The 18469-nt window shown below is 35.3% G+C and overlaps 1 protein-coding gene across 1 annotated transcript; it reads right to left on the reverse strand.

Annotated features, from left to right (window-relative positions):
* Nucleotides 1-1646: 1646 nt before the first annotated feature.
* LOC149199473 (TMV resistance protein N-like) lies at nucleotides 1647-6032 on the reverse strand. The gene is made up of 4 exons (XM_089402456.1): nucleotides 5242-6032; nucleotides 4023-5133; nucleotides 3540-3863; nucleotides 1647-3437 (listed from the first exon to the last, which is right to left on the reverse strand). Exons 1-4 carry the CDS (start codon nucleotides 5859-5861, stop codon nucleotides 1746-1748), a joined length of 3747 nt encoding a protein of 1248 aa, XP_089258582.1. The 5' UTR covers nucleotides 5862-6032; the 3' UTR covers nucleotides 1647-1745.
* Between the last annotated feature and the right edge of the window lie 12437 nt (nucleotides 6033-18469).

Genomic DNA, 18469 nt, shown 5'->3' on the forward strand with positions numbered 1-18469 from the left:
CCTTTGGATCTGTTGTCAGACCTTCCACATTCACCTCGCCCGACTCAGCTTCTTTCGCTATTTGGGTATGGTCGCCCGATGAACCCGCATTTTGAACCACACTGCCCGAATCCTTTCCATGAGATAAGAACTGAAGATTTTCCACCTGTGGCACTGTCTCGAGACTTGGCAAATCGAAGGGCCCAAAGTAGTGTTCCACGTTCTGCGCAGTTATATCCTTCCCCCACATGGAGAGGATGTCTTCAACTTCTGGGTCCAGTGCTAAAACATCGGCGGGGTTAACCATGGTTCGAACCGTTCCTTTGATACTCCACCACCGACAAAGAACTGTAGGTTACCTTCACGGGATCTTGGTGATTGTAAACGGCACAGTAAAAAGAGTGACAGTAAAAAGGTTAGGTTACAAGATAAACTGGATACACAAAACAAAGCAGCTATAACCTACACCTGCCCGTCTTCTTTGTTGAACAATGGTCCCTCGCGACGGCATCTGTGCAGTGTTACTGACCCGCTCTACCTAACCCAAACCTGTGCGTGTTTCTGTCAATTGCCCAGGAATCGAAACCCTGACCTGCCCCATCGTTCCTCCGTTCAAATTCCTTTATTATATCAAGTATCTCTCTGTTTTAGCTAGCTCAAAGAAGAAAATTAATTTAGAAAAGTTTAGAACAAACTCTCATGAGCTCCATAGTGAAACAGGTCGTTGGACAGTTCCCAAAACAGCATGGACGAAAAGAATCTGTCATCTCTATGATAATAGGAACATTGAGGATGAAACCACTTCCTCTTAGAGTGCCTCGTGTACAACCACATTAGATCTCAGTTTCATAATCTTCGTCGCAATACTAACCTTCCTAGACTTTTACGATGTCAAAATTATAGTGAGCTTGAGAGGCTTCTCTCCAAGCTTTTTGAGCATAGAAATAAAATCTTAAATCAAACTAAATAATTTGTTTCTTTAGGTCCAATAGACCAAAGTTTGGTCTCAGTGGACGTTAACCACCATCATCATCATGACTAATTAAAATATATGTTTAGTTTTCTATGGGCCTTTTTCATAAATATTTCTAATTTTTGGGGAATATAATGTAAAAACTTTTAAATTAAAAAAAAAAAAAAATGTATAATTATATTTATTTATTAAAAATATTTAAAAATATGTGTAATTTTTATTTATATTTGTTAACTTTTTTTCTCTAATAAATATTTTTATTAATATTAATATTTGTTTTTTTTACGGAATATAATATAAAAAATGTTTAATTTTAAATTAAAAAATACTAATAAACTAAATAAGTATTTATATTTATAATTATATATAATTATTATTATTATTTAAATTACACTAATTTCATATTTATTTTTAAAAGTTTTAAATATGAGAAAACAAATTTTTCTTAAAACTCTAAAGAAATCAATTTAATATAAAATGTATTATTTTAATTAATTTTATTAAAATAATATTTTAATTAATTTTATTAAAATAATATTTTAATTAAAAAAAATGTTATAATCTTAATATTTAAAATTAAAAAACATATAAATAATTGCCATATTTAATAAAAATATAATCATTTAAAAGAACATTTAAAACATTGCTTTTTAAATATAAAATTTAAAAAAATATATTAAAAACTTCTTCACTGTATAATACTTTTACACTAACATGGACCCATTATATTACAATCATGCATGCTTCTGTTTTAGTCTTTCTGCTTTTAAATTGCGAATTTAACACTTTCATTTCAACTTCCATTTGGTTCCTCCACCTCAAATACATCACATTGCTGGCGCAGCCTCTCTACTACTCTCTCATCCCACCGCAATTTGGGACACCCCTCGACATGAAGATACCCTAATGATTGACAACATTCAACTCCTTCCAACTCGCCCAACTGAGGGCACCCTTCAACAATTAGACGTCTAAGTTTTGTTAGCTGCGCCAAATCCCGTATGCTCTTCAACTTCACACAATCTTTTACTTCCAAGCATTCCAAAGAGACCATTGTTTCAACACTCGGCAGCTCCTCAAGTTCGTTACACTTTTCAATGTGCAACTCTCGGAGCATTGGAAGACCACAAAGGCCTTCTATACTTCTCAGATTATAACAGCTACTCAACTTCACACGGGTGAGTGCCTCTGGTAATGTTCCAATCTCCACCAGGTTAATACACTCCTCTAAGATTAACTCTGAAAGGTTGGGGTATACAACTTCATCAGATAATACCTCTGATGTGTGGATTATGGGACAAGCAGCCACTCTCAACCAACTCAACTGACTCGACCCTTCAACTGAAGCCGACAAACACTTCAATTCCCCGCGATACTCGAGACGCAATTCCTTCAACTTCCGTAAGTGACCCAGCGAAGGCATCACCGTCTCCAGCGAAGGGTTTCCTATCCACAGAACTTCTAAATCACTGGGGAGTTCAAAAGCACTTGCCAATTCTTTCTTCAAATTTGTGCCAATCAAATTCACTACTTTCAGGGACATTTGATGCCCCAGTTGCCAGGGCCATACTTCAACTTTTTCACACCCGCAAAAATCTATATGCTCGAGTGTTCTTATATTTCCAAATGTTTTGTTTGAGATTCTTAAATTAGAACAAGATCTGGCATCAAAATATTTAAGGCTACTTAAACTCCCGAAAGAATCTGGCAGCCTCTCCAATTTCTGGCACCAAGACAGGTCCAAGCTGTGGAGGTTCGACAAGCTGCCGAAAGAATCTGGCAGCCTCTTCAATTTCTCGCAACAACCCAGGTTCAAGCTGTGGAGGTTAGCCAAGCTGCCGAAAGAATATGGCAGACTCTCCAACTGAGAGCACGAAGTCAGGTCCAAGCTGTGGAGATTCAACAAGCAACCGAAAGAATCTGGCAGCCTCTTCAATTGAGAGCACGAAGTCAGGTCCAAGCTGTGGAGGTTCAACAAGCAACCGAAATAATCTGGCAGCCTCTTCAATTGAGAGCACGAAGTCAGGTCCAAGCTGTGGAGGTTCAACAAGCTGCCGAAATAATCTGGCAGCCTCTTCAATTGAGAGCACGAAGTCAGGTCCAAGCTGTGGAGGTTCGACAAGCTGCCGAAAGAATCTGGCAGCCTCTCCAATTTCTTGCACCAACGCAGGTTCAAGCTGTGGAGGTTAGACAAGCTGCCGAAAGAATATGGCAGACTCTCCAATTGAGAGCACCAAGTCAGGTCCAAGCTGTGGAGGTTCGACAAGCTGCCGAAAGAATCTGGCAGCCTCTCCAATTGAAAGCACCAAGTCAGGTCCAAGCTGTGGAGGTTCGACAAGCTGCCGAAAGAATCTGGCAGCCTCTCCAATTTCTCGCAACAACGCAGGTTCAACCTGTGGAGGTTAGACAAGCTGCCGAAAGAATCTGGCAGCCTCTCCAATTGAGTGCACGAAGACAGGTCCAATTCCTGCAACTGCAAAGGTGCCTGCAAGATCAACCATTTCGAGTGTAAGAAAGATGGGAAAACCGTGAGAAATAATTGAAGACCCTTTTATGCAATATCGATAGACAAAAAGTTTAGATTTACCTGCGATATGCCTTGCCATAATGTTTTCAATACAGCGCCCTCCACTTTCAAAACCCTTAAATTCTTAATTGTAATCCAGGAAGGTAGACAAGTGTAAGGACAATGACGCCAAGAAAGCCATAAGAGATTTGGCGAGTGCACCCGCAAAAGACGATCTAACAGATGTCCTTCAGTTTCAACAAGTTGAAAATTCATGACATCAACACCAAGAAAACGATAACGTTTATTGTCCTGCCGCTCCCCGAACACTTTTGAGCTCGTCCCCACTGGTTTGGTGCTATGCCCCTCAGGAAGCAGCCAAATTCCGCGTGCTTTGGTTAAAACCTGTTCAATCGGATGGAGAATCAAGAAACTGTATACAGCTTGGTATGGTTAAATTTAATTATTTTGAAGGTGAAAAATGATGGAGAAATTGAAAACTGTATACAGATTTCTATGGAAAAAGGTTAACTATTTAAAAAGTTTGAATGATTGAGGACGTACAGAGGAGTATTTGTGCAACCATTCATCAATGTCCCCGGTGGGACGCCAAAGACGGCGCGGCGTTTCTTCCTCTGCAATCTGTCTTCCCAAGTCTCGTAGTTGATTGTGCATATGTATCACATTTTTATCATCCACTTCAACGAGACATTTGCCCTCTAAATTTGTAAGCCCCAGCAATCCGTTCCAGCCTGATTCGTTCCAAACTGTTATGGCACTTGTTTTGCTTTCTCCTATGAAAAAAAGGGCGATATCTAAAAAGATCTTCTGCTCCTCCTCGCTGAGCGCGTCGTAACTGATTTTTAATCTGTTCCTTATATCAGGTGAAACTTTTATTTGAACTTTAAATTCATAAAGCTGAGCCTCCCAATATGATTCAGGTTTTCCAAAGAGAAGTACCCCAAGCACTTTCAAAGCTAAAGGCAGTCCATCGCATACTTGAAGAAACTGATCTACAAGATTTTCAAATCCATGGAGTGGATTGGTTTGACAAAAGGCGTATGAACAAAAGAGCTGTTGCGAGTGTTGTCTGGGAAGGCCTGTTAACTTATAAATGCACAACTGTTCCACTCCTGACCTTTCCAGCACATCTTTATACCGAGATGTAATTAAAATAAAGCTATCCGGTCTTAAGACATCTTTAACCGGTAGAAGTGCCTCTAGCTGATCATCATGATCTATGTCATCTAAAATTAACAAGACATGAGCAGATTTGAGATGCTTTTCAAACTTCCCTATACCTTCATAAATGTTATTTATATCCACTTCACTTTCAGGCAGGCCCTGAGTCAGGCCCCTCAGAAGCTCCCTTTGCACCGAATGTAATGAGCTTTTATTAGCCTTCTCTCTAACATCCGATAAAAAAAAGGACTTATTGTACTTGGAACTCATTCTATTGAAGAGTTCTAAAGCCAACGTTGTCTTCCCCATTCCACCAAGGCCGACTATGCCCGCAACCTGGATTTTTCCAGCCTGCTGTTGCTTCAAAACTGTAGCTTCAAAATCTGTGACTTTGTCATTTAAACCAGTGGGATGTTTGGCCACATGCAACCCTGGTTTTCTAATCATTTTATCCACACGTTCAACGATCTCATCTATCATGTGCACCTCGTCACTAGATATTCACCCACAAAAACACCAACATAAAATAAATAAATAAATGAAAGCATAGGGCAAAGTATCATATATAGTGTATACATAGAGAGGGGTTTGGAGGTCTTACCCGTCATACTTGTCGTCCAGATCAAACCCACTTATGTCTGCAACAGAGGAAAGAGCATCTCTCCACTTCTGAATAGTGGCGGGATCATATCGTAGCTTCTCTTCTTGTGTTCGAGGGTCCAACGTTGTCTTCAATTCAAGCTGGTGCAAGCTGAGACCATAACCTTCAGTTTTGTTATGAGCTGTCCGCCTGAGATCAGCGGGGTTGATATGGTAGAAGACAGGGATAATTGGAGCCCCAGACTGTCGCATGAGCAGGAGCTCATGTAAACACCAACGGGATTCTGCATATTTTGGTGAAAAGACGGCAACGTGGACGGAGGCGTTTCTAATTACAGCTTCTAATTGAGAAGGAAAAGGTAGTCCTTCCTGCAAATCCTGTCGATCTAAAAAGGGTCTCAATCCACGTAAATGAAGAGCATAGTAGAGATGGCCGGCAAAGCTCTTCTTCACTTCCCCACGATGGTTGATAAACACATCGTATTTATCAACAGCAGCGGTGGAAGAGGAGGAAGCACCATCCGAAGATCTCTGATTTTCCATTTCAATTTCTTCGATTTCACAGGGGGTTTGGGTGCTCGAGGATGCAGGCGATGAGTATGCCATTGCCAATTCTTCCATTTCAATTTCTTCGATTTCACAGGGGGTTTGGTTGATCGAGGATGCAGAGGGAGATGACGACTTTAGGAGGTGCAGATCTGGGGATAAATTGCAACGGCAAGAAAGTAGAGAGTGCAGAGATTACATAAAGTCTCCTTGTAGAGGCACAGGGTAATAGAATAAGGAAAATATTTTATTTGCGAAGGCCATGAGAACCGTGTCAAAGTTATCTGCTTTGCGTGTGGGGTCCACATTGCTAATCATAGACAGGCTGGAGTCCTTGTGCGTTTGAGTGTGGGACCCATAATGCTCTGCGCTCTTTCATCCTACTTTTCCTGCTTGCAGTGCAACTTGAGCTGCATCCATATACCGAGACGTGTGCATCATCCCAGAAAGCCCAATACGCGTAAAAGGCAGAAGCCGACAAAATGGTGAACTCGAAAGCATATTCTCTCCACTGTGAATCTTATGGACTACAGCTTGACACCCATCTATTCAAATCAATGAAATTGATATAAAAATGTTTTCTCGTTTGCGTGTGGGGTCCACATCGTTAATGGTCGACAGGATCGAATCTTGATCTCATTGCGTGTGGGATCCGCAATGCTTAATTTTCCATCTTCCAAAATGGATCTAAAATGGTTAACTCTAAAGTATGTTCTCCACTATGAATCTTATGGATTACAGCTTGAAACGCATCCATTCAAATAAACAACCACTACCATGTGTCAATCAAATTGATATCTCTACAAATTTTCTAATTAAAAAGCGTTTCATACAGAATAATTAGAAGAAATTATTGGCAAATACACCTTTCACATTAAGCTTCAAAGAAATTAATGGGAAATACACCCTTTCACGGGGAATATTGAAAACCTAATCCATTAGAGTTATGTTATTTTGTATTATTAAATTATTATTAATTGGAGAAAGAACTTGAAAAGTTATAATGGAATAGTATCCATGTTTCAGAAATAGTTCGAATAGAAATTGAAATTATTTTATTTTTAAAATCGTATATTTATTGATAAAGATTATATAAAATTATTAAAATTTTAAATATTTTATTAAAATAATTCTAAGTATTTCAGAATTTGCATATTAAAAGTTTCTACATTCTAATATTAGTTTTTATCCTTAAAATTTCCCCTATTCTTAAGCTAACAATCACAAATAAATGCCTCAAGAGAATTCAAACTCAACCATCCCACACAACCACCCCAAAATAATTCATATAAATACACATGTAAGTACATGAATTATGGCATTTAAATTCTTCTTTTAAGAGGTCTCTTAAAATCTAAATGACTATTCATATTCAGCTGAGACTTTTCATATTCTTCTAGAATGAATAGTAATTCATAATACCATCTATTATAATCCTATTAGATTTAAGTTTAACATAAGTTATTATGATGCAAATTTCACAAAAATTACTAGATTGGTAACTATATGGCTTCATAGTAACATGGGCACACCAACTGCACTTAAATAAATTATTATGATTATTACTATTCTTTAAGAGCTTCATTTCTATTTCATTTTGAAACATAAAATACATAATTAGAACAAAACAATAGAGGCTACATGGTTGATTTACCTTGAGAAAACCAAACCACTGAGTTTTGAGAAATGGGTTCAAAACATCCCCTTATTTAAAGAGTTTGGAAAAATACTAATCTTACTTGTTAGTTGGGAAACTAGGACATACAAAGCATTTAAGATATAGAGTAACAAATCAAGTTCAAGAAACTAATTAGATGAGTTCCTTGCAGGAAAAAGTAACTAGGACTTTGCCTTGTAGGAAACTAGGTTTGTCTTAAGATAAGATATGATAATATAGTGTAGACTTATAATAAATGGAAATAAAACTCACAGTTGAAAAAGATGGAGTTAAGGGTGAGCACATATATAACACCCCTTTTTAAACCCTTTGTTTTGATATGTAATGAAGACAGATAATGCTAGAATGGTCACTGTGGGTATTTTAACAAAATTATTTTGATGTAATTATTATTTTTTATTAAATATATTGCTAAAACTAAAGAAGAGACAACCCAGCATGACTCTTAATGCTTCAGGGAACAGCTAGCTGTAAGGGGGATCTAGGAAGTTTCCTACCTTACCTGAATTCAAGGTACTAAAATTCTGGTTTGATATTTTAACCACCCAACTACTAGCAATTGTGGGAAGGAATTATGGAAGACTTACTAAGCTACTCTAAGAGTAGGGGCTCCATACCCAATGTGGAGACTTCTAAGGGACCACGTAGCTCGAGGAGGAACCCTAAATTCTCATGTTGGGAGTGTGTGGGGAGAGCAAGGTAGAGGATAGTGGTGACAAGTGTAAGCAAAATGTGTGTGAGAGAGAGAGAGAGGTGTATGCTAGTGAACCATTAGAATTTTTGAATAAAAACAAGAAACACATGTAGGTTGAAAATGTGACTTTGCTTGGGGGTGATAAAGAATCATTTAAGTCACACAAACCTATGTGAAATTATGGACTACCCGATTAGTGATGGAATTCAATGATGAATTTATCAACATAAGCTAGAATTCCAAATGAAAATGTTAAGAAATATTATTGAATATATGCACAAAAAACACAAAAAATGGCTCCCTTATGCTCTGTAGACCCAAAGTGGTCACATGATGAGAGATAACAAGGCATGGATCTGTGGTTGAAAGAAAACATAGGAATCTTTTTGTATGAAGGAGAGTATCCTTCATGTCCTTTAACCTAATTTCCATCTGTAGAACTCTGAGAGAAGCTTCCTCCTAAGCCATCAAATTTAGCTCAATGGTGGCTAGTGGAAAGAAATTTGTAGTCTAGTTGTGCCTACAGTTGTGTAGAGAGTGGCTCTAGCTTCTTTAGTTTCCAACATACTACTTTTCTTCAAATAAGTGTATAAACTTTTGCCTATTAATGAAATGATATTGTTATTTAGTGTTTTATAACTAGTGTTGAGTTGGAATTTGATCTTAGGTGAATAGTTGAATATTGAATTTGGAAGGAAATTCAATATAAATATGTAATTTATTCTTAAAACAAGAGAAATCCTAGAAATATCAATGTATCATATTGAAGATTCGATTAGAAAGTCTTCATAGAACATCTGAATAACTAATTAAAGAAATAATCAATGAACTCATGAAGCCTATTAATCTATTATAAAATTAATGTATAGTATGTAGTTGTTGGTACAACCATGGAACATAATACATGTTTAAGTTGGAAAACTTAAAGAGTTTTTAGTTGTCACAAAGTGTAAGAGCCTTTTTTTGGATTCTTAAACCTCAAAATTATCATGTATGCAGGCACTAGATGTAACATGATGCTTAAATGTCTCTACAATTCTTGGTGGTGTAATTTGTCTTCTCTTTCACCTAGATAGGAGTAAAGATACATAGATGAATATAACATGTAAAATAAAGTATTAGCCTTAATTTCTCATCAATTATCTAATTGGAAGAGTTGATCACATTTGATGTATTTCACATAGAAATATTTTAATAGGTATTTGTTGAGATATTCTCCCTCATTTGATAGAAATCTTATTCTTTCTCCTATATTTTTGGTAGGCAAGAGTTATCCATTGCCTGAAAGAAGGAATTATGTTTAGATATCAATTTATTGTTTTATCATGTAAGAGTTTATGTGGAATTATGCTTATGAGATAAGCTCGCTCTTTATCCTTTTATGGCAATAATAATTACTTGCTTCATTAACTTAAATATATTCATATTATTGTTTTAATACTATGACAAGTCTTCTCCACCTTAGAAATTATACTAAGTATGTCTTTGTAGAATGATCCATGCAAACGTAAGTCTTTGTTGGATGATCCATGAGGGAGTACATCTTTGTGGGAAAGTTCTTCAAAACCTACACCCTCAGCTTGCATAGTTAGAAAATAAACTAAGTATGGACTATGTAATTTGCACAATGCAAAAAAATGTGGGTGCAAATTGGTTATCACTGGAAAATTGTCCAAGTGTAAGTAATCACAGTGAAAAGTGTTGTGAAAAAGATATTTGCACCAACATAGGGTGAATATTAAAATATTATATAGTTTGGAAGTGGGAATGAAAGAAATATTAAAATAATATTTGTTCCGGAAAGGTGGTCCAAACATATTGTTTTGGACATAAATCGTAAATAATAAGGCACTCTTTAATTATTATACTTTTGGAAGTTTTGGGATGGAATCCCACAAAATGTTTTTGATTAAATCATGATATTTTGTTATTTAAAATAAGTTTTTGACTACATATATAGATTCAACATCTTGAAAAACCCTTGGAACACTCATATTGTGGAGAGTTTACAGCTCAAACTTATGATTCAAACCAATCCTTGTAGGATTCTAAGAAAAATCCACTAGAAAACTCCAAAACATACAATGGATAGACAATGACAAATAATCAAGTTCACAATGAAGAAAGCCCAGAAATTGATAATAAATTATCATTTATTTACTTTGAAATTTATGTTGATTATTTTAAATGGACATGAAGTAATAAAATAATAATGTTAAGGGAGAAATGTAAAAAGGCCAAAATATAAAAAATAAAGTAATTTGGGTATGGGACCCACAATGCTTACTTGTCCATCTTCCCGTGCAACTCACAGGGCTCACCTGCACCTTCCACATGTCATGAACAACGCGTGAAGGAGACGTCAACATCATCCCACAAAGCACACCACGTGGAAAAAGGAGAACCCTACAAAATGGTTGAACTCAAAAGCATATTCTCCATTGTGAATCTTATGGACTACAGCTTGACATGCATCTATTCAATTGGACGACCCCTCACACGTGTCAAACAAATTGATATCTGTACGGAACAGGATAGTTAGTAAAAATTAATGGGAAATACACACCTTTCACGTTAAGCAGGGTAAGGTTGGAAACCTCATCCATAACTCTAATTTGTATTATTAACCATTATTCACCTGATAAAATGAAAAGTTATAATTGAATAGTAAGAATATTTGAAGAATAATTAGAATAGGTATTTTGAAATTAATCACCGTTTTAAAATGTGTAAAGAGACGCGGATAAGATTGTTAATTGTGATAATTTCAAAGATATATGTATATTTGAATTTAGCATTCCAATGTTATTAATTTTTCACAAGAAAATATAAAATTATTTAATAAAAAAATGAAAACTACAATCTCGAAGTTATTAATTCATTAACTTTGTAGTGTCAATATGAAAATAGCACAATCAAATTGAGAATAGAGGGTAATTTCCTCAAATAAATAAAAAGCTTAACTTAATTACTTAAATAGAAAGCTAAGTTACCCAATAAAATTGTTCACTGTTTTATTTTGAAATATATTTTTACTTATTTATTCAGTATGAATTGAATGGAATGATTTTAATCTATATAAAAAAATTGTTATCTTTCATAAATTTTGAAATTATCCATAATATTAATATAATATTGAATTTATTTATAAAACAAATGGATTAATCTATATTCATATTAAACTCACATTCATTAAGTTTCTAAGAAATATATTTCAACTTCAATATTATTTAAACTTCTATGAAATATATTTCAACTTCAATAGTATTTAAAGTGAGTTTCAACCTATTATTTCTATATGTCAAAGTGTTATTAATTTGACATTTTTTACTACGCAGAAATTCTGGCAATAATAATTCAACATGACTGGGGAATTCTTCTACAATCCCTCTAAATTGTAAGTGCCTTTGAGCTAAATCAAAACTCTTTATGACAATTTGCATTCAATTGAAAGGATTTTTTAGCACTAACTTTTGTAATTCAGTAGGCAGACAAATTTACAACACAAACAAATTACCAAGCACAACAAACAACATACAATCTTTTATGTCAAATGGTCATCAGCATGGAGGGCATGCATGCTGAAAAATAATAATAATAAATAATAAATAAAATAAATAAATAATAATAACCCCCGCCACAAAAAAAAACACTCAAAAAAAATAAACTAGCATAGAACTGAAGGAGGCATGCATGTACTCCAGCTTAAACTTGGTAGATATAGGTCAAAATGTTATCTTAGCTACAAGGTCAATACACCATTTAAGATGATTAGCCGATTCAAAAGATAAAAGTTAAAATTCCTACTTACAAACATGTAACTGCCCCCTTCATATTCAAGCTTCAATCACATTGATTTTCTGCTAACAATCAATATGCTCAAAACACATTATTAAAAAATTTCCCAAAGGCAAGTCATGCTCAAAACAAATTATTAAGAAATTTCCCAACGGCAAGTCTAATATTAACCACTAGAAATAACAAATATCAATTCCCCTTCAAACCTTTGTCAATTTTTCCAAAATGTCTCATCATTGCTAAGAATGTTTACTTCCTCGATATGAAATCACACTACTTATTTTTAAAAAAAATTGCGAACCACTTTATTCTTGGGAAACCAATACTTACAGGATGTAATTAAATTATGAGAAGATATTTAAATGCATTAGGAATTGTTAACCACTTTAAAAGGATTATATTTTTAATTTAATAATTTAATAATTAAAAGAAATATATTTTTAATATGGATTTTTATATTAATATCATTTAAAAAGAAACTTGGTTATTATTTTAATGTGTTACTATACCTTCCCTAATGACGGTGTAGAAGTGGGCACGTATCTCTCTTCGAAATGAGTGTTGGCGTATCACCTCGTTGATTTCCATGAAGTTGTGGATACATGTAGTTAATGCGAAGGTTATAGGTATGTGTGCTATTAATTATTTTAAAATTTGCTTCTAGGCATCCCCGATAGTTCCACGATGCATGGAATGTGTCTTTCGATTTTGTCCAACCTAATATCATGCTTGTGGAGTTGGAACTGAATTTTCTACAGATCTTGTTTGTAGCTCGGCATCCCTTGGAGAGAAACCGCCATACCCACCGAGATTTGTTCCATGGCCTTACCCAACAAGCTTTTCATTAGCCAGTAGAGGTATAACGTCTGCTTAAATTGTGTTATCCTTCCTCTGGTGTTCCCAGGATCCTATATGAGTGTCCTCCAAATTTCCATATCCTCCTCTGTCTCACTGCCCTGCTTAATTTCCTCTTCTCATTCTTCTAACAGATTCTAGATGCCTTCATCCATGCCTTTATAATATGCCGCAGCAGCTTCACTGATAAGATGCTCTAGCAACTTCCTCCCTTTGCGAGGCTCTAACGTGCTCGGGTCCTTATCCTTTATGGGTTCCCAGTCCCATCTTCCACGTCCATGACCTCTCACAAGGCAAGCCATGTCAACGCTGCCCAAAACCTGTTCACAGTAAAGATTTGTTAACAAAAAAAAATTGACATACTATAACACTAGTTGCTGTCGTGAATTGAATTGTCGATGCCATCATCCTCCTCATTCATTTCCATTTTCCATTTACTATCAGTGTTGGAGGCAAGATGGGCGGAGAGCCAGTCCTTAGAAATGTCCAGACTCCAGAACCCTTCTATCATCTCACCCCTCCACCCCTAGTGCATCTCATATGCCATGAGGTTGGCAATCCCAAGCCAAGGCCATGCAAGTGAGCATAACCTCAGACCGACAGGTTTCCTTCCGTGAATTACAACTCCTTTCCCCTCTGCCCAGAAAGCTAGAGTAGTACCCTTGTCATTTTCATACCCAACATCACCTTCAAGGACCCTAGTAATTATCTTAACGCAGGAATTTCTCCCATTGCCCCAGTAGTTGTAGTGGTTTTGGCAGAAGGGCCAAGCTCTTACACGACATATTAACTGATCCTCATTGCCTTTAGCCTTAGACACAAAGCCTCTTCCTACCAAACCCCATTGACCAACCCCATTCAGCCCTCAGTGTGTTGTACCCGAGTTCCCATTGCCAAATAGTGCGAGGTCAAAATAGCCAGAGGCAGGGTCGATACTCGGCAAGCTCGTTACAAAGATGCATAGCCAAACCATAGTAGCCAGTCACTTCCTCCATTTCCTCCAACATTTCCCCCAATTACCCTTCCCAATTATCCCCCTCTCCCCCCAACAAAAACCAAACCAGGTCGTCATTGCAAAGGAGGTGAAAAGCCAAGAAACATACATGCCGCTTGTAGACTGTCTCCAATTTTGATGCCGCTAGTATCGATGCCTTCCCATTTTCCTGCTCCAACTCGTTACTCCACAAGCAAACTCACCATCCTTACCCACCTGTCCAGCATTTGCTTCTATAAACCATGTCTCTCCACTATTGTCTCTGCCACCTTTCCCACCACCCTTGCATGCACTCATGCTAAGGGCCACCGCACCCATCATTTTGAGTGTGTTGGGGGTGGTGGTACATAATTCATATGTACGCCTCATTACTTCAAACAAGAATTTCCAACCACCGGCAAGCACCTCGATTAGGGTCATCACCTTTGTTATAATTGTTCCTTTTCCGCCATCGAATTTTTTTGTTCCTTTTATTACTTGGAGGATTTGGAAAGTGCATGAAAAGTTACAATTTAATAGTAACAATATTTGAGGAATAGTTAGAAGAGAGATTTTGAAACTAGTTATTGCCGCAAAAGGTGAAAAGGGAGGCCAATAAGATCGTTAAATTGTGATAATTTTAAAGACACATGTCCATTTGAATTTAGCATCCTCCAATTATTATCAGCCTTTCAAGGGAGAATACAACACTTCAACTCGGTTGGGGAATTCTTCTACAATCCTTCTACACTGTAAGTTCCTTTGAGCAAAAGCAAAACTCTTTATGACTATTTGCATTCAATTGAAAGTATTTTTTAGCACCAACTTTTGTAGTTCAGTTGGCAGCTAAGACAATGAGGCAAACAAATTTACAAGCTCAACAAACAACATACAATATTTTATGTCAAATGATCATCGACATGGAGGGCATGCATACTCAAATAAATTAAAAACCAAAAAAAAATACTCAAAAAATAAAAATAAAAAAAAAATACTCAAAAAATAAAAATCAAGCATAAAACTGCAGATTGCATGCATGTACTCCAGCTTAAACTTGATAGATATAAGTCAAAATTTCCTCTTCGCTACAAGGTCAATACAACATTTAAGATGATTAGTCGAATCAAAAAATAAAAGTTAAAATTCCTACTTGCAATCATGTAACTCTCCCCTCCATATACAAGCTTCAACCAGATTGCTTTTCTGCTGACAATCAATATGCTCAAAATGGATTACTACGAAATTTCCCAATGGTAAGTCATTAATGCTAACCACCATGCATGTACTCCAGCTTAAACTTGATAGATATAAGTCAAAATTTAGTCTTCGCTACAAGGTCAATACAACATTTAAGATAATTACTCGAATCAAAAAATAAAAGTTAAAATTCCTACTTGCAATCATGGAACTCTCTCCTCCATATACAAGCTTCAACCAAATTGCTTTTCTACTGACAACCAATATACTCAAAATAGATTACTACGAAATTTCCCAATGATAAATCATTAATGATACTAACCACCAACAATAACAAATATCATTTCCCCTCCCAACCTTTATCATTTTTTTCTGAAACCTCTCATCATTGCTAAGAATGTTTACTTCATTGATATAAAACCAAACTACTTATTAAAAAAATAAAAAAAATAACTAACCACTCTATTCTTTGGAAAACCAATACTTATAAGATGTAATTAAATTATGAGATTACATAAAGCCTCCTTGTAGAATAACGAAAATATTTTATCTTATGTGCGTCAATCGTGTGGGGTCAATCTTATCTGCTTTGCGTGTGGGGTCCACATTGCTAACCATAAACAGGCTGGAGTCATTATGCCTTTGAGTGTCGTGAACAATGCGCGAAGGAGACGTGTGCATCATCCCAGAAAGCACACTACGTGGAAAACGCTGAACCTGACAAAATGGTTAACCTCGAAAGTGGCGAGTACAGAGATTACATAACGTCTCCTTGTAGAATAAGGAAAATATTTTATCTTATATGCGTCAATCGTGTGGGGTCAATCTTATCTGCTGTGGGGCCAAATTTGTAATGATATTAATTTGGTTGACCTGTTCCATGCTTGCAGTGCAACTTGAGCTGCATACGTATGCCCAGACGTGTGCATCATTCCAGAAAGCACGATACGCGTAAAAAGCAGAAGCCGACAAAATGGTGAACTCGAAAAAAGCATGAATCTTATGGACTACAGCTTCACAACTGACAAGCCGTCACACAGGTCAACCAAATTAATATCATTACAAATTTTCCAATTAAAAAGTGTTGCATTGAACAGGTTGCTTAGAAAAAATGAATGGGAAATACACCCATTTCTTCACATTAAGGATTAAAGAAATTAATAGGAAATACACCCCTTCACCGGGAATATTGAAAACCTAATTCATTAAGTTATGTTATTTTGTATTATTAAATTATTATTCATTTGAGGAAGAACGTTTATAATTGAATAGTAACCATATTTGAGAAATAGATAGAATAGAGATTTTGAAATTAATTTATTTTTAAAATTTAATTTTTTTATAAAGATTATTTAAAATTATTAAAATTTTAAATATTTTTATTAAAACAATTTTAAGTATTTTAGAGTTTGTATATTAAGAATTAGTAAGCTTGGTTAAGGTTTTTATATTTTAAGATAAATTTTCATTTCTATTTTTTTTTTTTTTTTTTTTTTTTTTTATTTCTAAGGTAACAATCATAAATAAATGTTTAAAAAAATTCAAACTCAATCACTCCAAAATAATTCATATAAATACACATGTAAGTACATGAATTATGGCATTTAAATTCATCTTTTAAGAGGTATCTTAAAATCTATATGACTATTCATATTTAGTTGAGACTTTTCATATTCTTCTACATTGAATAGTAATTCATAATACCAACTATCATAACTCTACTAGATTTAAGTTTAACATAAGTTATTATGATGTAAATTTCACAAAAAATACTAGGGTAGTAACTATATGCCTTCATAGTAAAATGAGCACACAAACTACACTTAAATGAATTATTATTATTATTTTTTCTTTAAGAGCTTCATTTCTATTTTATTTTGAAACATGAAATATATAATTAGAACAAAAGTATAGAGGCTACATGGTTGATTTACCTCCTTGAGAAAACCAGACCAATGAGTGTTGAGAGATGAGTTCAAAACACCCCCTTAATTAAAGAGCTCAGAAAAATAGTAATCTTACCTGTTAGTTGGGAAACTAGAACATACAAAGCATTTAAGACATAGAGTAACAAATCAAGTTCAACAAAGTAACTAGATGAATCTGCCTTGTAGGAAAAAGTAACTAGGACTTTGCCTTATAGGACACTAGGTTTGTCTTAAGATAAGATAAGATAATATAGTGTAGACATATAATAAATCTAGAACTTATAAAAATGGAAATAAAACTCATAGTTGAAAAAGATGGAGTTAAGGGTGAGCACATATATACCCATTTTTAAAACCCATGTTTTGTGATATGTAATTAAGATAGATAATGCTAGAATGGTCAGTGTGGGTATTTTAACAAAATTCATTTGATGTAAATATTAATTTTTATTAAATATATTGCTAAAACTAAAGAAGAGACCACCTAGCATGACTCTTAATGCTTGAGTGAACAATTGTAAGGGGGATCTAGGAAGTTTCCTACCTTACCTGAATTCAATGTACTAAAACTATGGTATGATATTTGAACCACCCAACTACTAGCAATTGTGGGAAGGAATTATGGAAGTCTTACTGAGCTACTCTGGGAGTAGGGTCTCCATACCCAATGTGGAGACTTCTAAGGGACCACATAGCTCAAGGAGGAACCCCAAATTCTCATGTTGGGAGCATGTGTGGGGCAGAGCAGGGTAGAGGATAGTGGTGAGTAGTGTAAGTGAAATGTGTGCAAGAGAGAGAGAGAGAGAGAGAGGTGTATGCTAGTGAACCATTAGAACTTTTGAATAAAAACCAGAAACACATGTGGGTTGAAAATGTGACTTTGCTTGGGGGTTACAAAGAATCATCTAAGTCACACAAACCTATGTGAAATTATGGACTACCCGATTAGTGATGGAATTCAATGATGAATTTATCAACCTAAGCTAGAATTCCAAATGAAAATGTTAAGAAATATTGTTTAATATATGCACAAAAAACACTAAAAATGGCTCCCTTATGCTCTGTAGACTCAAAGTGGTCACATGATGAGAGATAATAAGACCTGGCTCTGTAGTTGAAAGACAACCTAGGAATCTTTGTGTATGAAGGAGAGTATCCTTCATGTCCTTTAACTTAATTTCCATCTATAGAACTCTGAGATAAGATTCCTCCTAAGCCATCAAATCTAGCTCAATGGTGGCTAGTGGAAAGAAATTTGTAGTCTAGTTGTGCCTACAGTTGTTTAGAGAGTGGCTCTAGCTTCTTTAGTTTCCAACATACTACTTTTGTTCAAATAAGTGTATAAACCTTTGTCTATTAATGAAATGACATTGTTATTTAGTGTTTTATAACTAGTGCTGAGTTGGAATTTGATCTTAGGTGAATAGTTGAATATTGAATTTGGAAGGAAATTCAATATAAATATGTAATTTATTCATAAAACAAGAGAAATCCTAGAAATATCAATGTATCATATTGAAGATTCGATTAGAAAAGTCTTCATAGAACATCTGAATAACT

The sequence above is a fragment of the Pinus tabuliformis genome, chromosome 2_1 (genome assembly GCF_031772625.1).
Source record: "Pinus tabuliformis cultivar Carrire ecotype Pingquan chromosome 2_1, CPIR1, whole genome shotgun sequence".
Lineage (NCBI taxonomy): Eukaryota > Viridiplantae > Streptophyta > Pinopsida > Pinales > Pinaceae > Pinus > Pinus tabuliformis.

Bases quoted from the DNA above. Each gene is read 5' to 3' on its own strand.
- LOC149199473 (XM_089402456.1), bottom strand. From the start codon at position 5,861: ATGGAAGAATTGGCAATGGCATACTCATCGCCTGCATCCTCGAGCACC. The intron at 5,134-5,241 runs GTAAGACCTCCA...GTGAATATCTAG, and splicing joins CTGGACGACAAGTATGACGG to TGACGAGGTGCACATGATAG. The intron at 3,864-4,022 runs GTACGTCCTCAA...CCGATTGAACAG, and splicing joins GGTTGCACAAATACTCCTCT to GTTTTAACCAAAGCACGCGG.